The sequence below is a fragment of the Antennarius striatus genome, chromosome 16 (assembly GCF_040054535.1).
Source record: "Antennarius striatus isolate MH-2024 chromosome 16, ASM4005453v1, whole genome shotgun sequence".
NCBI lineage: Eukaryota > Metazoa > Chordata > Actinopteri > Lophiiformes > Antennariidae > Antennarius > Antennarius striatus.
The window spans coordinates 20,845,060-20,867,826 of NC_090791.1; the positions used below are offsets into that span (position 1 = coordinate 20,845,060).

The following is a 22,767-nucleotide window of genomic DNA, read 5'->3' on the forward strand; positions in this document are numbered from 1 at the left end:
GCCCACTTTCAGAATAAAAGCACGTTTTCGATAAAGAACAATAGCAATGAAGTAAACGTGTGATTGTTCGCACATGAATTAGTTTGTTATGAATCAAATGTAATGGCTTCAAATTTAACATTGTGTTGTTGTTATTTTTCATAGAAAACAACAACATCTCACGTATTAAATATGTAATCCTGCAGAATAAAGCAGATATATAACTACTGTTAAACACACCATCAGTGTTCATCATGTTTATTATTTATATGAGAGGACGCAGCAGTAATCTGATTACTGCTGTGTGGCCTGGGGGCGTCTGGACAAAGGATCCAGTGTGGTGTTGTGTGAGGACAGAGTGTCTGAGCGGGGGGAGACCGGCCGGAAGTAGAAACACACCGGTGAGGCTGCCTCCGCTGGGGGGGTAATTAAATCTCCATATCCGTCATATTTTCATAAAGTCAGTCTACGTGTTTGAGTTGTATTTTCCTGTGGGGTTCAGAGCAAACGTTCATTTTTCTTGAGGGACATGTAAACACGAGGGCGGGGCTGGCGCGTGGTCACGTGACGAACCAGTTCCAGCGTTTAGCAAACCGCTAAACTATCAGGCTAGCATTCTAGCATCCTTCGTGGAGTTTGGTGGCATCTGGATTAAAAACGGTTTGTTAATCCACTCATTTGGGAGTTGTTGTTTTTAATCCACAGCTGATTCCGGACGGAGTCTAACGCGGTCCAGCTGCTGCTCCTCGCTGGAGCCTCTGTCGTCACAGCACGGAAGTGACGTCACAGCCGCGCAGCAGATTAGGGAAACGGCTTCAGTCAGAGGAGCAGCCAGAGCGGACGGAGAACCGAGTCCTCCACCGAACCTTTTCTAAATCCGTCTTCATCCGCGGTGAAATAACGTCAATCCTCCCGGGAAGCAGCGGGAGCAGAAACTACTCCCCCGGAGCTTCACAACGAGCCTCGTATTACCGCGGAATGACGGTCCTGTCATTTTAAAACTAGTGGCGAAAGATAGTGGCAGCCGACATCACCGGACCGGTTCGCCGAACGCCCGATCCGCCGCTCGGACTCTTTCAACGCGCTGCGTCCGTCGGGCCTTCTGCTTTTAACCGAGTTTTCTCTGCTAACTTCACATTTCGCTGGTAGCTTCACATTTTCGCTGCTACCTTCGCATTCCGCTGGGGCTTCGGAGCTAGCAGCGCCGCTAGCAGCACCGACCGCCGGACATGGAGCTGAGAGTGGGGAACCGCTACAGGCTGGGCAGGAAGATCGGCAGCGGCTCGTTCGGAGACATTTATCTGGGTGAGTTTAACCAGAGGAACCTTTGGTCTCTGTTGCCCCCCCTGCCCCTGCCCCTGCCCCTGCCCCTCCCGGTGAGCTGGAGGCTGCTGCCCCCCCAGCTGCTAGCCTTTCTGGGTATTCAAGCTCGATCAGCTGTTCTGTTAGCATCTTTAGCTGCGAAGCTAACAGAGCAGAGCCACTCGCCTTCCAGCCCACGACCGGACCGGGTGTTGTTCCACCGGAACACCGGTGTGGAACACAATATGTAAATGAGTATTTAAATGAGGCGGGGTGACGACTACGGTCCAGCTGAAGCCTTTATCAGACATTAGCTAACACAGCTAATGTCTGTAATCGGATTTACACACCTGGAATTCGGATTATTCCTCTTAGAACCACTGACCAGCTCACAGACACCAGTGATCCGTTCAGGAGGGGTAAGTGGTTCTAGTGGTTCTAGTGGTTCTAGTGGTTCGTACTGAACACTGATGCTCGTTCAGCTCCCATTCAGATTAGCAGGAGCTAACTGGTTCCATCAGGTTCGGTTTGGCAAATGTTAAAGTTGTGATGGTGACAGTACTTGAATACCCAGGTCGAACACGACACGACGTGGTCATCATCGTGGTTTGGATGATCAAAATGAGACTCTTGTCTAATGAGTGTTATCTGAAGTGGACAAGAATTGGTGAACAAATCAGTCAGGGTAATGGCTCAGTGAGTTATTTTACAAAAAGCTGATGGCCTGTTGCCTATTGATTGTGTTGACTTTACATTATTGATTATTTGTGTTACCCCCTCACTAAAGGCAGTATCATATAGACTATGTATAGGAAACCCTAAATACACTGTATTTAGACTGGCAACCATCAATGATTCTGTTATAAAATGTGAAATTGTTATATATGACTGATTTCAGGTGCTAGCACATACATAACATGGATCATACTGATCATACATAAAAGGGATGTTTCTGTGAAGCGTCCAGCAGACTGGGTGTATTAAGTACATTCAGGTCTTGTGGTAATGAACCGTCGGGTGGCCATGTTGGAGGTACACTGCTTGGCAGGTGTGGTTGGAAACAGCTGATCACATTTCTGATTTTAAGACTTAGTCATCAGAACAACAATGGAGAGGACATGTTTGTTAATTCATGAAGGTTCTTACTGGTGGTGGACTGATGGCTCCATCTCTGGTACCCAGTCAACCCGAACGAAACAAAGCCATGTCTGGCTGTGTATTGTTTATGTTGTGTTTATTGTTATTGTTTATTTACATTGTTGTGCTCAATGTCATTTAGGGATAATAATACAGGCTATCTCCCTTCGTTTTCATTATCCATGCATTTATTTTTGTATTTTCACCTTTACTGGATGGTTTAAGAAAGGGGAGACATAAAGCACAGGTACGAGTAACAAAGCCCAAACAGAATGGTATCGCTGACGTCATGTGTCCCTACCGTACTTGTTTTTTTATGACCACAGTGTTGCTCGTACCTCGGGTGAGGTCTGTTGCCTCCAGTCTTAGTAAAACTATTGTGGGAAACTAAGACCCAACTGTGATGGATTTCACAACTCCAGCTAGTTTCTGGAGTCTGGATGTAAAATGTTATGAGATGAGTTTGAGGATGGTTAGCAGAATGTGATGCGCAGTGGATTTGTTGTCAGAGCTGAACATACCTTGTTCATGCATGTCTCATTTGGTTCCGTCCGCCTTTCTATTCTTTTTTATTGTTTTGACCTGTTTACTCTGTCGTTCTCTGTAACAAATGGGTGTTCTTGTTCACCAGTTGTTCTGTGGGTAGGGTTGTAAGTCGATATTTTTTTAGCTTTCGGCTTCACTCACTACGCTTTTTGCTTGAGGGCAGCACATTGATTTTGATGGGAACACAAAACACTAGATTTGAAACTATACAGCTGCTGAGGTGTGGTGGAAATATACTGTGTTTGGAGGAATTTCTCCTTAAATCTGAATAAAAGAGTCCAAGTCAACCACACTGACTGAAAGGCAGTCCAGCCCTCATGTTTGAGGCAGATGAATGTCCCGTTGGTGTGTGTAAGATGACACACAGGCCAGCCCTCTGTTGATTAGACTGATAGTGAGCGCTGCCAGCTGCTCAGTCTCTTCCCTCTGAGAGCCTGTGACGTAACACTGTTTACAAGCCAGTACAGACTGTTCTTCTGTAAAACCCCCACCGCCTCACCCGCCCTGTGCTACAAGCTCTTTAGAGTCTGATGGCAACAGTAAAGACAGTATATAAAATGTACTGCTTTTCCTTTTCAAATATTGTATAATGTAGAGAGTAAATACAATGGCTACCAGTGTGAGCAGTCAGTACTTGACGTTGGACAGATGTGACCGTCTTGATTGTGTTACTGTTCCGTAACGCTGGATGTGTTTTCTGCCTGTAGCGTGAGACACTGGTATTGGCAGAAGGAGGCATTACTGTTGGCTCCCAGTCCTCACTTATGGTAAATACACCAAGCAGGTAGAACAGATCCTGCTCTCTGACTGGTCGGTCTGGGCTGTTGTTGTCATGAAATTAGACGTGTTGTCGTTGACACAGAGCAGTTGGGTGAGTTCTGAAACTTCCTGTTGCTTGAATGTGGAGAGTGTGTTGGGTTCATGTTGAAACAAGCTGCTCGTGTGGTGTCACGTTGTTACACAAACCAGGTTTTAACGTCTTTCTTGGAAAAAGGCAGACACTTAATAAAATACTTTGCATGTCTCTGATGGAATAACTTGAACCAATCAGAGCAGTGAATCATGTGATGCAGATCCAGGGAGACGAGCCGCTGGTGCTGCTCGCTGGTCTCAGTGCTGGGTCACCCCGGAGCAGCAGCCACACCGCTAACCTGTTTTGGAGAAACCAACAACGTTTCCCAACAAACGGCTGCCATCGTCACATGACGCCCAATCCATGTTTGCAGCTGCTGGTAGAGCTGATTGGACTGGACTGTCTGGTAAGGTTAAGGGTAGGGTGAGCACAAAAGTTTTGTTATAGCAGGATCATAAGCAAAAAGTCTTTTTGGAAATAAATTGAAGAACCAAGACTTTAAGAAACACGTCTCTCTTGCAGAAATGGGGAGAAAACACAGATCAGTGTGTATTCTTGATTTTGTTTCAGGTGTTGTATCATCAAACTGTACGTTACATAAGTGGAGCATATCCAAGGAACGTGGACATCCTTAATGCAAAGCAGGATTTAACTTGAGGTGGGGCTCAGTGAACAGGCAGACCCGTGTCTGCAGACAGTCAGGAAGTGCATCAGTCGTTTATTTTATGACTTTTAGATGAAAACTACGATGTTGTTTTTATCCAAACATTATAGTCTCATCTTTGTGGATGTACATTTTTACAACGGACAAAAACAAGACAAATTTATCCGTTACAGCCAAACCAATATAACCAATGCAGAAGTACTCACCTGTGTCTGTTTGCCTCAGTAACCATAGATTGACTTTCAATTTCAGGAGAATCACATTTGATCACCATTGAATACCAAAGAAAGGAAAATGTGCAGTGTGTAACTTGTAAAACATAATTGACATGATAGCATGTAAACTCATCCAATGTAAGTCAACAACACATTAGCAGAAGTATTCATTCCATCATTCCTTTTCTATACCTGCTTCTTCTTGTGGAAAAGACGGCTTGTTGAGTTCAATTTAAGGTGTGTACATCGTTTGAAAAGGGAATTTGAAACTAGTCTTTATTATTTGTTTTCACTAATTGTTTCAAACAGACAATAATAAAGAAGTGTTGGTGGTGTGATAACTAACCTGTCAGTAACTACTGCCTGCTGCAGGCCTGTACACCAGTGAACACGTGACGTGTTGGACCTCAAACGGTTTCGGTGACGAGCTTGAGGTCATTCCTGAGAGATTCTGTAAGCGGATGTGTTTCGGTGGTGCGTTTCTGCTGTTACTGAATCATGAGAAAAATGTCCTTCATACCTGAAGTCAACTCAGACAAGTTCTCCAGAGAGTTGATGAGTCCTTTAACTTACAGCTCAGTTACAGAGCAGAGAGTTGAGACGTTGTGTTTTCTCTGCCTTTAGCTCAGGAACGTCTGATCAATCCTGCTTTTACTCTTCAATCAGGATGCTCAAAAATCACTATCATGCAGACACACAATTATAACTTTAACTGACATTAAATGTAACTTATCAGATTTTCTTGTTAAGCTCCAAATATATTTCTCCTTTACATAAAAAATTTGGTATTCTAATTTCAGTGAAATGTCTTACTAAGTTTATAGTGTGTGTGTGTGTGTGTGTGTGTGTGTGTGTGTGTGTGTGTGTGTGTGTGTGTGTGTGTGTGTGTGTGTGTGTGTGTGTGTGTGTGTGTGTGTGTGTGTGTGTTCGTGCAGACATTTTCACACAACTAGAACGAGTCGTGTGAGATAAGTGTTTTGTCAGGAAGGTCCAACTGGACCTGCCACTTTATTGGAACACGTTGGTTAAATCTCCAACAAACACCGTCTCTAATAGTTATTTGTTTAGGCAGTTTCATGTTAACTGGTGGATTTGACTTGAACTAGCTCCAAACATCTGAAGGTGTTATGTGACAGGTTTCACTAGATGTATCTAGGCTTTTTATTTTTCCAGATGAGTCTATTTATTTGTTCATGAGTTTATTTATTTGTAAAATGAGTCAAAAATTTTCCTAAACTTCATCCAAGAGTTGAAAAACTACATTTTTAGCACATTTTGCAGGATGCTGTGAGTCCTGTGGAGGCTGTGTGAGAGACGCCTGTCAGTGCTGCTGAAAACATGTCTCCTGTTGGCTGCAGGGGGGTCGTTTGTTCAGGTGACTATCCTGATAGATATGGTTTCATTGATCCAGACACAGATCCATGCTCTTTGATTAGTGTCATAGATGTTCTGTGGTGTGCCAAGCTGTTTTAGAGAATAGTTGTTCACCCTGGTGAAGACCCCTCCGCACTCCCTGATGGCATCATCCAGGAAGTCAGGTGATGCTCCACTGGCGCTGCAGTTAGCCGACACCGTTGCACCAGCTCGGCTGAAATCAGGTGGGGGTGTCTGTGGGTCGGGAGTCACGTTATGCAACCTGGTTTCCTGTTGCTGAGTTCCTGCTGGGGGAGACGGAGCCGTCACCATATTAGGGAGGAAAGCAGCAGACGCGCCGGTTTGTCTGGCGCTTCTCAAAGACCACATCTGTTACAGAAGACGTAGAAATCACCATCACTACACGTGGACACGTGGGTTCTGTGGTGACAAGTGAGCGCTCTGGTGTTAACAAGTAAATTATCCAGGTGCTTCTTTCTTGTTCTGGGGCTGGTCCCAGACTTGAGTTGTTGGAGCAGATTGGAACCAGAGTAGAGTCACTAACACGCCGTCAGCCGCGTGGGCGGGGCTGCACTTGTCCCGGACAAATTATGTAAAAAAATTGAGAGAAACACCTGCTCCAACATGTGTGCGTGTGTGTGTGTGTGTGTGTGTGTGTGAGACCCTGAAAGCAGATTCCCCCTCAGCCACTGCAGGTAAGATCAGTGGGCTCCTTGGTGGTGACTGAACCCCCCAGGAATGACTGCATTCTAAGGCCACCATGACAGATTTTTTTTTAAACGCAACTTTTTAAAAACGCATCAAACGATTCCCGTCCACACGACAGCGTTTTCAAAGAAACCTCCGTCCACACGTAAACGCAGAAGTGCGTTTTGAAGACGGCTATAAGCATGCCAAACCATGTGGTGGCAGTATTGAGTCAAATTTTATCCAATAGGAATCCTCAGTGTTGTGTTGTCACAACACACGGGCCCATAAATATGACGTCACAGAGGTTTTCGTCACAGGAAAGACGTCAGTGTTTTTAAAAAGTCCCGGGGACACGCCGTCCCCACGACAACGCAGACCCAGCGTTTTTAAAAATCCACCTCGGCCAGCGTTTTTAAAAAGTTGCGTTTTCATTCCAGATATCTGCGTTGTCGTGTGGATGGAAGGCGTAAACGCAACAAAAAAGTTGCGTTTTTAAAAAATGCGTGATCATGTGGGCGGGGCCTCAGTGAGGGGGTTTGAGTGAGACAATAATGTGTGACACAAAAGCTGCACCTCTGGTTTGATGATCGGTGAGAAACCTGACAGGACGATGGACAAACGGGATGGAAACACTCGTCAGTCATAGGAGGATTCTTTTGAACCAATGAGGACATTAGTGTGAGGTCACATGGCTGCCATGGGTGTGTTCCTTCTTCTCTGGACAGGATGTATGTTGCTGAGATGTGCTGTTGCCTCTGATTGTTGTTGCTGTTGATGGGATGTGTGTTGGGTTTGGTGCAGGCTGATTGGACTGTAAGTGTGTGTGCTGCTCCCAGCTGTGAAACGGCGTTGCTCTGGTGTTACCACATACTCACTGAGTGCATGTTGGGTTCACGCGTGACGCTGTTGTGTGAACACGTCTGAGTCACTCCATTGTACTGCAGCAGGTCTGGACCACTGATTCACATTCTTTCCCTGCACCAGCTGCTTGTGTTACATTTACACAACGTGTCGTCAAGTTCAGCTGCTTCTGCTGTGTCTCCATGTTTAATGTGTGTCATGGGATGCATGATGATGAGGATGATGATGATGTGACCCAGTGCTGTTGGGTCTCCATGCTCCACACTACAGATGACAAATGTTGCTGAATCAATGCTGTGTTCCCTATGCTGTGCTGACCCTCTGGGAGGGGGTCCTGCTGTTGTTTGTCTGAACTCTGTCTCTCTGTCCAGGTACTGACATCTCAGTCGGAGATGAAGTGGCCATCAAGCTGGAGTGTGTGAAGACCAAACACCCACAGCTGCACATAGAGAGCAAAATCTACAAGATGATGCAGGGTGGAGGTACTGTATGCCTTAAAGCACCACACACACACACACATACACACACACACACACACACACCCTGTCAGTGGTAGCATGGTGAGCGTGTAAACACGTGTCCTGTAACCCGTGGTCTGTCAGAGCTTTGTAACAATCCATCTCCTCCGGTGGACTTCCTCTGACGCTCCAGACGTTAATCGGTCTTTTCTGTTGTTGATGGATCACACGATGCGTCGCTCAGAGCGACACCGAGTTCGCTCACGGGTCAGAGCTGACATACAAACTTCATAGCATCAGAAACTACCGCAACTCCTCCATCTCCCCCTGAGTCGTCACTGTATTCCGTAATGGGATCGGTCGTCATGACGATAAATTCCACGATTAGAAGCCTGATTTTCTCTGACCAGCCTCACCAGCCCGTCCTCCATCCCTCACCGCTGACAAACATTAACATCTACAGACGTGACGGCCAGGGGCAGTTAGTGCTGCTGCCCCCCCCCTGCAGTGACAGCGGAGGCGTGTGTGATGGTTGAGTGCTGAGCCAGCTCAGGGGTGTGTCAGGTCCGGGACCAGGTGGACGTGTCAGGTCCTGTTGGAGCCCAGCGGCTCTGAGGTGAACCGTGACCTCACGGCTGACCCGTCTGAACACGTCCAGAGCAGACTGTTGGTCCTGGTGCGTGGCTTCCTGTGGGCGTGGTGCTGACCCGGTCTTTGACAGGTCTTTGCGTTTCTATGTATATAAATAGCTAATGGTGTGTGTGTGTATGTGTGTGTGTGTGCGCGTTGACTTTCTGACTGCCTGTAGAAGGAAATGCCAGGTGGCCTCTCTGCCTTGGCAGCGTCAGCCGTTCACCAGCCGGGCCCCCCATCAGACCCACACACACGATCAGGCCTTCAGAGTGGAGCCGTTCCTGTCTGTTAGCATTCCGTTAGCTGCATGGTTGTTTCTCACAAACCCAGACAACAGCTGTGTGTGCTCACAGAGCCCACCACCACTACTGCTAATCCTCGCTTTGATTGGCCATTCCAATAAGGAGCAGCAGCTCTAGAAGTGATTAATTCAGGGAAACCTTGTCCCTCCGTCCTCCCCTCTCCTCCAGTGGGAATCCCGACGATAAAGTGGTGTGGGGCCGAGGGCGACTACAACGTGATGGTGATGGAGCTGCTGGGGCCCAGTCTGGAGGACCTGTTCAACTTCTGCTCTCGCAAGTTCAGCCTGAAGACCGTCCTGCTGCTGGCAGACCAGATGGTGAGGAGCTCCATCAGGGCTGTGTTAATACATGGGGGGGTAACCATACGTAGTACACACTAGGATCACTTTAACAAAAGAGTTAGTTAAGAAAGGAAAACCCACAACGGTCACTGAAATAACCTGAAACAGACAAAAGTCATGAATAAATATTTACTTAAACTTAACCAAAGAAAGTCTGGCATTACTTTTGAGTTGTGGTTCAACAGAATAATTAAAAAAAAGGAACTAATGAAACAAGCCTTGACAGAAATGATGGAACCCTGAACTTAACACAGTTTCTGAGAAAATCAGCTGATTTCTGTCAGACTTCACCTGTCAGCAGGTATGTTGGTGACTCCTCATGGACAAACCAGTCGTCTCAGGTTCGAAGCCGTCAGCTCCAGACGGCGTGTTTCAGCTTCTTTTTCTTCTAGGATTTAGGTCAGGCTTCGTTTCGGCCACCTCAGAATAGTCCAGTGTGTACCTCCTAGACATTTAGAGTCATTGTTCTCTTGTTGGACGACCCCTGCCTTTCAGACGGATTGTTGAACCACAAATCAAAACCAATGTGTGATTTAATTGATTAATTTTCAGCAAATTTTTATTCATGGTTACATTTATCAGCGTGCGTTTATTTCAGTGCCCATTGTGAGGTTTTCTTTCGCTAACAGAGGTGTCAGCAGCTTTGTCCACATGTATAGGTTTGGTTCTGGCGCCAAGCTGCAGTGTGTTCACCGTCTTTGCTCTGAGCACGTGACTGAATTGAGAAAGAAAATGAATGAAGTGACTCCCAAGCCTGAGAAGCTGCTGGTTTAGCAGCACTAAATGATCCCGTTCAGTTTCACACAATCAATTAATTTCTCCAAACCTCCTGATCTGACTTCACCCCACCGTCACTGGAGCGATGCGTTAGTGACGGCTCTGGCGCTCGTGTCCGACTGGCTCCACCACGGCTGTCTGCTAATCCTGACGTCACATCCTCTCCACGTCTGCTTCTAGATCAGCCGCATTGAATACATCCACTCCAAGAACTTCATCCACAGAGACGTGAAGCCGGACAACTTCCTGATGGGGCTGGGCAAGAAGGGCAACCTGGTCTACATCATCGACTTCGGCCTGGCTAAGAAGTACCGCGACGCCCGCACACACCAGCACATCCCCTACCGCGAGAACAAGAACCTGACCGGCACCGCCCGCTACGCCTCCATCAACACACACCTGGGCATCGGTAAGCCTGCTCCCCGTGGCCCCACGGAGCCCCGGACGGGCCCTCACGGCTCCTGACCTTTGTCCACTCTTTGTCCACAGAACAGTCCAGACGGGACGACCTGGAGTCGCTGGGCTACGTCCTCATGTACTTCAACCTGGGCTCTCTGCCCTGGCAGGGCCTCAAAGCTGCCACCAAGAGGCAGAAGTACGAACGCATCAGTGAGAAGAAGATGTCCACGCCCATCGAGGTCCTCTGCAAAGGCTACCCGTGTATGTCCACTGATAGACCTGACCAGCCCCCCTGTAGCTCACACCCTCCTGTCCAGATGATCTGATGATTGGTTTGAACGTCAGGTTGTAAAGGGGGTTCTTGACATCCTGTCGTCTTTCCTCCTCCACAGCGGAGTTTGCCACCTACCTAAACTTCTGCCGCTCTCTGCGGTTCGATGACAAGCCCGACTACTCGTACCTCCGCCAGCTCTTCAGAAACCTTTTCCACAGACAGGGCTTCTCCTACGACTACGTGTTCGACTGGAACATGCTCAAGTTTGTAAGTTGTGTTTTCAAGATACTGATTTCATTCTTCCTCGTCCCCAAAGTCGCTCTGTTTTCACTGCTGCGGTTGGTTGTTGGTGATTTAGAGCGCTTTGTCGATAAAGAGTGCTCCAAGTAAGAACACATGCATTACACATCACTGTTGTATCAGGTCTGAATTCACACCTGACTGATCTGAAGTCAGCTCCCAGCGCCGCCACAGCTGTTTGTTTGCATTCAGTTTATTTGAACTCTGACAGGAGAGTTTGGTGAAGTCAACAAGCAGCCAGGAAACAGTCACATGACCTGATGCCTCACACGCAACGGTCCGATCCAGAAAAACAACTGCAGCAAATTACAAAGCAAAAAAAAAAAGTACATTTCAGTACAAAGTAAAAATCAGATAAATGACAGAACATCAGAATGGATTTAAAAAGTAAAATACACACCCCAGAACAGTTCAGCAAGGCCCTTAAAAAAGTGTCTTTAAAAGTCCTTCAACAACATCACTGTCAGTGGAATCAGCTGACCTTTGACCTGAGCTCCACGCAGCACCTTATCAGTCTGCTGCCACAAGGAGACCATGACAGGGTTCAGAACCAGCTGCAGGTTACCTGTGTGTAGAACGGGGGGGTTGTTTCTCTGATGTGTGGTGTCTGTCTGTTCCAGGGGGCCAACAGGGGGGTGGAGGACGCAGAGCGGGAGCGTCGGGAGAGGGAGGAGCGGCTGAGGCACAGCAGGAACCCCGGAGCCAGAGGCATGGCCTCCGCCTCAGGGAGGGCCAGGGCAGCTCAGGATGTGGCTGCCCCCTCCCCCCTCAACCCCGCCTCTCACACAGGTACACACACCTCAGCCCCGCCTCACACAGGTACACACACCTCAGCCCCGCCTCACACGGGTACACACACCTCAGCCCCGCCTCACACAGGTACACACACCTCAGCCCCACCTCACACGGGTACACACACCTCAGCCCCGCCTCACACAGGTACACACACCTCAGCCCCGCCTCACACAGGTACACACACCTCAGCCCCGCCTCACACAGGTACACACACCTCAGCCCCGCCTCTCACACAGGTACACACACCTCAGCCCCGCCTCACACAGGTACACACACCTCAGCCCCGCCTCTCACACAGGTACACACACCTCAGCCCCGCCTCACACAGGTACACACACCTCAGCCCCTCCTCACACAGGTACACACACCTCAGCCCCGCCTCACACAGGTACACACACCTCAGCCCCACCTCACACGGGTACACACACTTCAGCCCCGCCTCACACAGGTACACACACCTCAGCCCCGCCTCTCACACAGGTACACACACCTCAGCCCCGCCTCACACAGGTACACACACCTCGGCCCCGCCTCTCACACAGGTACACACACCTCAGCCCCGCCTCACACAGGTACACACACCTCAGCCCCGCCTCACACAGGTACACACACCTCAGCCCCGCCTCACACAGGTACACACACCTCAGCCCCGCCTCTCACACAGGTACACACACCTCAGCCCCTCCTCACACAGGTACACACACCTCAGCCCCGCCTCACACAGGTACACACACCTCGGCCCCGCCTCTCACACAGGTACACACACCTCAGCCCCGCCTCTCACACAGGTACACACACCTCAGCCCCGCCTCACACAGGTACACACACCTCAGCCCCGCCTCACACAGGTACACACAGCACTGACAACACACACGGGTACACACACATATCACTGACACAGAGGGAGCGTGGCATTTATAGTGTGGCTCCACCCACTCATTGTCATGTGACCCTTTATGTGTTTCAGGGTTGGAGAAGGAGAGGAAGGTGAGCATGCGTCTTCATCGGGGGGCGCCGGTCAACATCTCCTCCTCAGACCTGACAGGACGCCAGGACACGTCACGCATGTCCACCTCACAGGTAACACCCACACACACACCGTCTGTCATGACATGACGTGGACCAGAGGGGGCGCTAGCTGGGGGCAGGACAGGACAGACCATAACCAAACCCTTTGTTCATTCACAGTGAACAAAGCGGCGGCGTAACGTCGCCCCGTGTGGCCGTCTGGGAGCACAGAGGCGTGGCGTGTAACAGCCGTGTAAACCATTATTTATTTCTGCCTGCTGAACTGAACACACCTGGTCTCCATGCAGACACCTGATCAACCTGTGGTGTTTGTTCAAACTTTATTTAAACTGCTCTTCCTGTGAAGACGATCACCACTCCTGTCTGTACCTTTTTTTATCTCAGGACTGCGTGACTCTGTAGCTGCAGTTAGAACATATTTTGTTTGCGTGTTTTTCTGACAATGTTCAGTCCGTGATGATGTTGGATTCCTGCAGCGCTGTCATTCATCCTAGTCATGTATGTGTAGCTGTGTGTGTGTATGATCTGTGCTGCTGTACCTTTAAACCACAGCTCATCAGTGACCCACATGTGATGGAATAATGAAATCCTCTGCATGCAGTAATAAACACGGACCTGACAAGACTGTTGTTATTGTGGGAGCTGCTTGTCTGTTTAAGCAGTGAGTGCATTTAGTGTTAATGATCACCTCAGGACTTCAACACGTGAGGATCTGGTGCAGCAGAGCTCCAGCCTTCATCTGTCAGACAGATGAACCTGTGTGATGCTCCTCAGTAGGATCATCACACCTCGCTCTAAGCGGGTGACGGGAGGAGGATTATTCATCCAACTCAGCCCTGTAACACATCCTACCTGTAACGCTGTTTCAACATTATTTTGTGAGACTGCAGAATCTGAGAATCCAGCTGTGGATTCATTTAGACAACCTACGAAAATAAAGTCTGAACAGACGACCTGGGTACTCGTGGTGGGAGTGTTTTCTTTGGACTGAATGCTGCAGCAGGAAACATGAATCTACAGAATGAGAACATCGTCTGATGACAAGTCACTGGAGGATCATTTCCTGTGTGTGTGTCACACAGATCCATGTCTCTGAACCATCTGACCCCCACATTGAATGTTCTTAGTTTGACAATGAAACGACTGTTTGCTGTAGGTCTGGGTCCTGAGTTTAAAGTTCACAAGCTAACAACTGTTCTACACACCGTCTGCAAGCAGCATCCATGTAGGAACTAGAGCACACGTGTCAAACGCAGGGCTCGGGGGCCAAATGTGGCCCTCAAGAGCATAAAAGGTCAGAGTGTCTAAAAATAAATCAGTCAAAAGTGTGCTTTGACCAAAAACTACATTTCCCACAATGCAGTAGTTCATCCTATTTTAAATCTGACTAAACGTTGTGAACAAAGTTAACGTCCTAACTTGTGTCTGATGTTATTTTTCTTTATTGATTGATAGTTTGATCCTTGATTGATGGAGTTCTGTGGGTTTAATAACCTGACAAATGAAAAGGATTTATGTTAGAACAGAGAAACAAACAAACATGTTTTTTCTGTCTAACTGTAATGTTTGGAACTAGAATCAGTCAGAAATTCAGTTATTTAACATTAAGGAGTAGTTACATTTAGTTACATTACACTGAGTTACATTTAGTTACATTTATTAGTTACATTAAGGAGTAGTTACATTTAGTTACATTACACTGAGTTACATTTAGTTACATTTATTAGTTACATTAAGGAGTAGTTACATTTAGTTACATTACACTGAGTTACATTTAGTTACATTTATTAGTTACATTAAGGAGTAGTTACATTTAGTTACATTACACTGAGTTACATTTAGTTACATTTATTAGTTACATTAAGGAGTAGTTACATTTAGTTACATTACACTGAGTTACATTTAGTTACATTTATTAGTTACATTAAGGAGTAGTTACATTTAGTTACATTACACTGAGTTACATTTAATTACATTTATTAGTTACATTAAGGAGTAGTTTCATTTAGTTACATTTATTAGTTACATTAAGGAGTAGTTACATTTAGTTACATTACACTGAGTTACATTTAGTTACATTTAGTTACATTAAGGAGTAGTTACATTTAGTTACATTACACTGAGTTATATTTAGTTACATTTATTAGTTACATCAAGGAGTAGTTATATTTAGTTACATTACACTGAGTTACATTTAGTTACATTTATTAGTTACATTAAGGAGTAGTTACATTTAGTTACATTACACTGAGTTACATTTAGTACATTTATTAGTTACATTAAGGAGTAGTTACATTTAGTTACATTACACTGAGTTACATTTAGTTACATTTATTAGTTACATTAAGGAGTAGTTACATTTAGTTACATTACACTGAGTTACATTTAGTTACATTTATTAGTTACATTAAGGAGTAGTTACATTTAGTTACATTACACTGAGTTACATTTAGTTACATTTATTAGTTACATTAAGGAGTAGTTACATTTAGTTACATTACACTGAGTTACATTTAGTACATTAGTTACATTAAGGAGTAGTTACATTTAGTTACATTACACTGAGTTACATTTAGTTACATTTATTAGTTACATTAAGGAGTAGTTACATTTAGTTACATTACACTGAGTTACATTTAGTTACATTTATTAGTTACATTAAGGAGTAGTTACATTTAGTTACATTTATTAGTTACATCTGGCCCTTTGAGGACAGACATGATGCTGATGACACCTCAGTGGAGATGAGTGTGACACCCCCCCCCCCCATCTAGAGGGATGCTCTCTGCAGACTTTAATTGTGGGTATTTTTCCTGTTTCCATGGTTACAAATAGAATCCAGTCCCATTCTGTGAGTGGCATCAGAATAAAACATTAAACCACAACATCTTCACGTATTCGAGGGATTTGAAGCTGGTTGTTCCGAATAGAGAACATCAGAGGAACCTCCTCCTGCCCCTGTGGCTCAACAGACAGGAAGTGGGCAGACACGCTTCAACACGCTCCGCTCTCTGACAGCCAGACCCCACCCCCACAGTTACATAATCTTAATGGGGGGGGGGCACGAGGCTCAGTGGTGTTTTTCCACACACTCATTCTCAGCTTGTTGCTACTGGCTGCGTCCCATTTCGCTGCACACAGCTGATCAGACCAGAGACTGTGACTGTGGTTAAAGTGAATGTGTGTTTCTCTGCAGGCTCTGTCCCGGGTCACACCCAGCGGCCTCCAGTCTGCAGCTCCACGGTGAAACCCCCCCATCCACCTGAGCACCACGGACGCATCAGCACCATCACCTGCAGCACACACACACACACACACACACACACGTTAGTACACACACACCAGACTACCGTTGTTTGAGTAGGAGTCCAACTTCACTCTGGTTCGCTTAACCAGCAAGAGGTGCCCGACCCAGAGTGTGTGTGTGTGTGTGTGTGTGTGTGTGTGTGTGTGTGTGTGTGTGTGTGTGTGTGTGTGTGTGTGTGTGTGAGCACAGCCTTCTTTCTCTGATGGAAGCCGTGGAAACACTCCTTACCTTCGATGAAGCCCTGGATCCACTTTGGCGTTTTTACCTTTTCTTTGACACCAGCTCCACCGGTCTGCCCCCAGGGGGGGTGTTAGACTTGTGTGACCTTATGGACACCAGGACAGTCATGTGATCATCACAGCAGTGTTAAAGGTCACACCCAAACTGTTGTGTGTGTCCAGGGTCTTTCAGTCCCTTTTTGTAGATGTTCTAGGTTTAAACGTAACGTTGGGGGGGGGGGGGGGGGTTAATGTTCTATTTTCAGAATTGAGTGTGTGCCCTCAGGTGTGCTGGAGGCGGGACGATGTAGTCGGGAGGGTTCAGGTTGTGTCTGCTGGGTGAAGCTGTGAATGGAGCTGAATGAGCCCACCTGGTGCATAGTGACATGGTTTTGTGTGTGAGTGTGTTCTGTCATTAACTCATATTGGTTCTACTGGTGGGGGTGGAGATCCTGATAGCTAGTTTTCTTTGGGGGGTTGGACTCTTTTCCTCCTGGGTTTCATTCTGGACCATAAAGCAGTCTGAACGCGTTCTGTCTGCAGGATTTAATGATCATGTGACACCACCACACCTGGTGGGGGCGCTGAAGCGTCCGGAGCCTCGTCTGAAAACACCAGCTCACATCTGGACCCCCCTCGTTCTTTTAACACCTTTTATGGCCGTGTGGCACCAAACCAGTGGTGCTCCTCTATTTATTGTGATTTTAAAAATGGTGATGTCAAAGCAAAAAAGACAAAAAAACAAATCTGGCCCACTTGAGTTGAATCACTCCAGGTGGGAGGGGGCCGCTGGGCCCCCGGACAGACGTGGAGACTGGATCTGGTTGGTCGGTTGAGCTGATGACTTAATCTTTCATGTTTTGAAGTAGGTGTGAACTGATCAGTGTTGTAGGACATTAGTGTAATTGAGGGGGGGTGTAGTGGTGGTCTGTACATGTTGTGAATAGCCGCTGTTCTTTTGGGACAAGTGTGTGGAGAAATGATGTCTCACTCCAGTGTGCGTGCGTGTGTGTGTTAGAAAAGCTTCACTAGTGGGCGTGAACCAGTCGTGACGGGTGAACGCTTTGTTTCACTGACGGCTGTGGTGAACGCTTTGTCTCACTGACGGCTGTGGTGAGCGCTTTGTTTCACTGACAGCTGTGGTGAACGCTGTCTCACTGACGGCTGTGGTGAACGCTTTGTCTCACTGACGGTTGTGGTGAACGCTTTGTCTCACTGACGGCTGTGGTGAACGCTTTGTCTCACTGACGGCTGTGGTGAACGCTTTGTCTCACTGACGGCTGTGGTGAACGCTTTGTCTCACTGACGGCTGTGGTGAACGCTTTGTCTCACTGACGGCTGTGGTGAACGCTTTGTCTCACTGACGGCTGTGGTGAACGCTTTGTCTCACTGACGGCTGTGGTGAACGCTTTGTCTCACTGACGGCTGTGGTGAACGCTTTGTCTCACTTACGGCTGTGGTGAACGCTTCACACGGAGAACCTTTCATTCTCTCACTTGTTTTTTTTTTTTGTCACCTCTTGTCTCAATTTTGCTTTTAACTGAAGTGGAGATGGTTGGACATGTCCCACAATGCATCTCTCTCTGTGGATTCATAGGAAATCTATCTTTCCACACAGACTTTTGCTCCTCATTTGTAATGCCACTGTTTTTGTGTATTTTCAAACTGTGTAAATAAATGAATAAGTACTTGTAATGGTCGTCTTTATTTATCTGAGAACGTGAAGCTGAAGCAGTGAACGCTGGAGGACGGGTGTGTCACTAGTGGAATATGACCTGAACCAGAGTCAGCAGCCACCAATCACACCTCCTCATTTGAATAAATTCTGTTTTCCATGAAGGTACATCTGAATCTTTTGTTCCTCTACAGTCCCTGATCCATCTGTAGTAACAACAGGTTATAACCTGACTCTAACCACGGTGAACCTTTGCTTTCAGAGGTGGTTCATACACAGTCTGTCTTGTGTAACAGACTAGAAGAATGAATGGTCATTAAATAAACAGGTTAGATTCTGGAAAGACAAACTCATGTCATGAAGCACCAAATCCTCACCTGTGATCAACTATTGGGAGTGTCTAAGGAGATCTGCAGCCCACCAGACCTTCACATGACCTGCAGCTGAGGATCCATCCTGAGACCAAAGCGTTGACCATCAGGAGACTTCAGAGCAGATCCCTGCCAAGGCAACGCCTCCAACGTGTCTCAGCATCGAACACAAAGATCTGAAGAAACAACTGCCTCAGGTCAGCCCCCTCCCCCTGCAGGAGAGCCCCACCTCTAGTCTGGTCTGGGTCACCTCAGGTCCCAGTGTCACCAGAATCCTGTCTGGAATTTCTCTGTCCAACATGGACGCAGTCCTTCAGGCTCCTGGAAGTTACACCAGATATTAAACCAGTGGATTCATTAAGAAATCAGTTCATGAGATGTTGTTTCTACACTGGATAAACTGGATAAACAGACTGTAGTCGGGGGCCGAACACGTAATTCTGTCACAGATGTATGAATCCACATCTGGTGTTCACGTCCTGGTCAGGACTCCCCAGGACAGCTGGTGGATCTTCTGGGTCTCATCTGGATGTTGGTGAGTCTCTGGAGACCTACAGTTTATTCACCATCTAATGATCAACAGTGAGTGGGTTATGTTTAAAGTCTCAGAGCAGAATTATTTACACACACACACACACACACACACACACAATTAGCACATTTGATTAAAAAAATGTGTTGTTTCCTACATGTTTATATGTTACGTTTACTTATAAATGAAGTCCATGCGCCGCTCCTTCAGAACTAAAGCAGAGAAAACATCTGAGTTGAGATGTGTAATCCTCCATTTTTATAGTAAGGCAAGAGGAGAGGAAAACAAATGAAGGCTGTAGTTTACTGTCGCTTCTTCTACGGCCCAGGAAGAGGAATCCTCAGCCGAATCCCTGGGATCACCAGCGCCCCCTACCATGAGGCAGGAGAACATCGTGCCTCACTTGGTGTCTTTTCCCAGCGGTCTCAGGACCGCTCAACTCCAGAAAGACGTTACACACAAAAACACTACATTATATACATTATCTAAATTATGGAAAATTAGTTCAAATACAAACGTGTGAACATTTTAATAACGACATATAGAGAGATAGCATTACGGTCTGTTTAGCTACCAGCACAGCTAGTGGAGTCATTGATCAATCCATGGTGATCAATGAGTCACCACAGGTGTCTGATCAGGATTTCAGAGGTAAATGTGAAAATTCAGCGATTTGGAGTAAAAATAACCTAAAATTGGTGACGCTGAATAGAAAATAACTTCATAACACACATGACTGGATTAACATAACCATTTAATTCATATCTTACATTTTCCATTTTTTTCTTTCATGACGGCAGGTGAGGCCGCCCCGCCCCCCCGGGGCGCGGTGGGCGGGGCGGCGGTACGTGAGCACACCGGCGTCCGCGGACTGAACAAAGGCGGCAGCTGATCTGAGGGTCACCGGAGCTCCTCATCAGAGAAAACCCGCGTTTGATCCTACAAAGGGTCACGTGGTTCAATGAGCCCGAGCCGCTCTGGGGCGGGGCGCACGCATTGTGTCGTCTCCATAGCAACAGACCAGTAGTTTATTTACTGTGGATCATGAACAATCGGGCCGTATGAGCTCAGCACACACCCGGAAGTGACGCAGCATCCGTTCGGCGTTGACTCACCAACGTGACACGGTCAAGCACGGAAGTCTGGCGACTGGCTGTGGTGTGACGTCATCACGCAGGCAGACACGTGACCCAAAACGTGTTATAGAATGTGTTCAGGGTCAGGAAGAGTTTGTTCCTCTACTGATGGATGGATGGATGGATGGATGGATGGATGGATGGATGGATGGATGGATGGATGGATGGATGGATGGATGGATGGATGGATGGATGGATGGATGGATGGACGGACAGACAGACGGATGATGGTGGCGCTGGAATGAAGGCTTTGAATGACTGGATTCATTGATTCATTCGTTTGTTCATTCATTTATCATCAAATACCCACTTCTGTCGTGGGTCACGGGGTTGCTGGAGCCTATCCCAGCTGACTGGAGCTATGAGGCAGGGTACACTCCAGGTGCGACGCCAGTGTACCGCAGAGCCTCACGTATCACCAGTCCACCTGAAACGCATGTTTCTGGAGGGGGAGGAAGCAGGAGAACCTGGAGAGAACCCCCCCAGACACGGGGAGAACATGCAAACTCCACACAGAGCGGGACTCAAACCCGGAACCTCCTTGTTACCCACTGCCCCCCTGCACCCACCTCCATTAATTCTTCAACTTTCTAAAAGTCATCATCTTATCCGGGTCGCGATTTTATTCATGCCCCCGCGACCAGACTTGGGATAATGAAGATGAAGATGATGATGGTCATCAATATCATCTTCATTCTCATCATCATTATCATAACCCTCTTCTTCGTCATTATCATCATCATCATCGTTATCACCATTATTATCGTCATCATTATCATCATTATCATCATCATCATCGTTATCATCATCTCCTTCTTCATTATCATCATCACCGTTATCATTATCATCATCATCACCATCATCATCATCATCATTATCATCATCATCGTTATCATCATCGTTATCATCATCATCATCGTTATCATCATCATTGTTATCATCAACACCATCATCATTATCATAATCTTCATTATCATTATCATCGTTATCATCATCATCACCATTATCATCATCTCCTTCTTCATTATCCTCATTATCATCATCATTATTATCATCATCATCACCATCATCATTATCATCATCGGTATCATCATCCTCGTTATCATAATCTCCTTCTTCATTATCATCATCATCACCATCATCATTTTATTCTAACAAATTGATTAATATATATGTACAGTGTACTTATATAACGTGCCTGGTTTCGATTCACTTCTAAACTGTTATAACGCGTCATAACGACCATTTGTGTTTGGAGGAACTGGTTCCCTCAGCCGGCAGGTCGACCAGTCCACGGCCGGACGGGACATTCTGGATCCGGTGTGCTGCGTACGTGTGTGAACGCGTCCCCCCGGCCCAGTGACGGGCATTCCCAAAGATAATCTGAGGGGGGCTCCGACCAATCCGGGGCTCCACACCTGCCTTACAACACAATGGCACAGTGACGTCAGACGCTGCGCTGTGATTGGTCGCTGCTGGTTGCGGGAGCGTGCGGGGCTACTAAAGGCGCGCTGGGGGCGGACGTGCGCACAGGCGCGTCTGCGGACGGAGGAGGACCGGGAGACAGTCGCATCACCGGGAGGACCGCAACAGTTTGTCACCGGGCATCGGTCGCTCATCCCCGGGGAAATCCACCGCACGACCGGTAAGACTGACCGGGGGGGTCCGTCACGGACACGCGATAACATTGTTGTTAATAACGGTCGTCATGTCGTGACAGCTGTGACGTCATGTGAGAACAGGTCAGGATGAGTTCGTCTGTCAGTCATCCTCAGATTACCACCGCTTTAGTTCAATTATAATAGATTTTATTTGCGGAACATTTTGAGTGAAGTTGTAATAAGGAGCAGCTCGGTGTGTGTGGGGGGGGGGGGGCGGACACCGGGTCTGACGTTACATCCATTATTAATCACCGTTTCCTAAATTACCAAACATCTTCTTAATGCGTTTTGTAACATCAGCCCACCGGTGCCGCTGTCCGCATTCACTGATAGTTCTACTCGTTTATTTCTGACTCAGGAGTCAAAACTTCAACAATATCGTTTATTTTCAACAAGTCTGGTCCTAAAGTCACGTTTTATCACAGGATGTGTCCAAAAAGCAAAGCAGGAAGAGACACAGACGTGTCATAACTTTACCGAGAGCAGAATAATGGACCTGAAATATCCCATAATATCTTTATTATGGACGTGTAGAATAAAGGCAAAGGAATTCCCTTGTTTTTCCTGTATTTGCATTGTAGGTCATGTAGGCTTTGTTGTAGGTTGTAGTGCTGGTTGTATTATACAGTGCCTTATGAAAGTATTACCCCCCCCCCCCCAAGAACGTTTTGACATTTTGCCACATTTCAGGCTTCAAACTTAAACAAACTGAAAATATTTTTCTAGGATCAACAACATGTGAGACCCGATCCTGAAGTGGAACCAGATTTATTCTACCTTTATATCGTGTTTAGAAATAAAAACCTAAAAGTAGGACGTGTTAAAGTCTTGCCCCCCCTCCTGTTCTCTCAGCTCAGCTAACCGACTCCAGAAGTTCCCTGATGACTTGTGATGATCCAGTGTTGACCTACATGACTAACAAGGACAAACAGAGGGAC

General features: G+C 46.8%; 2 protein-coding genes across 5 annotated transcripts in view; both read left to right on the plus strand.

Moving 5' to 3' along the window:
• The first annotated feature begins 770 nt into the window (after positions 1–770).
• On the plus strand, positions 771–18,149 carry csnk1da (casein kinase 1, delta a). 3 transcript variants are annotated; one of them, XM_068335783.1, is made up of 9 exons: positions 771–1,284; positions 7,993–8,103; positions 9,183–9,331; positions 10,313–10,541; positions 10,622–10,792; positions 10,924–11,072; positions 11,726–11,894; positions 12,868–12,980; positions 16,126–18,149. In XM_068335783.1, exons 1-9 carry the CDS (start codon positions 1,209–1,211, stop codon positions 16,174–16,176), a joined length of 1,218 nt encoding a protein of 405 aa, XP_068191884.1. In that variant the 5' UTR covers positions 771–1,208; the 3' UTR covers positions 16,177–18,149. The 3 variants fall into 3 exon arrangements, with proteins under 3 accessions (XP_068191884.1, XP_068191886.1, XP_068191885.1); XM_068335785.1 differs by lacking the exon at positions 16,126–18,149 and adding an exon at positions 13,089–14,443; XM_068335784.1 differs by lacking the exon at positions 771–1,284 and adding an exon at positions 4,018–4,223.
• Positions 18,150–21,687: 3,538 nt separating this feature from the next.
• slc16a3a (solute carrier family 16 member 3a) overlaps positions 21,688–22,767 on the plus strand; it is an 11,887-nt gene continuing 10,807 nt past the window's right edge. Inside the window, exon 1 of one of the 2 annotated variants that reach the window (XM_068337357.1) lies at positions 21,688–21,813. The gene's annotated coding sequence lies outside the window, so the exon portion shown is untranslated. The remainder of the gene's footprint in view (positions 21,814–22,767) is intronic. The other variant, XM_068337358.1, reaches the window with a different exon arrangement.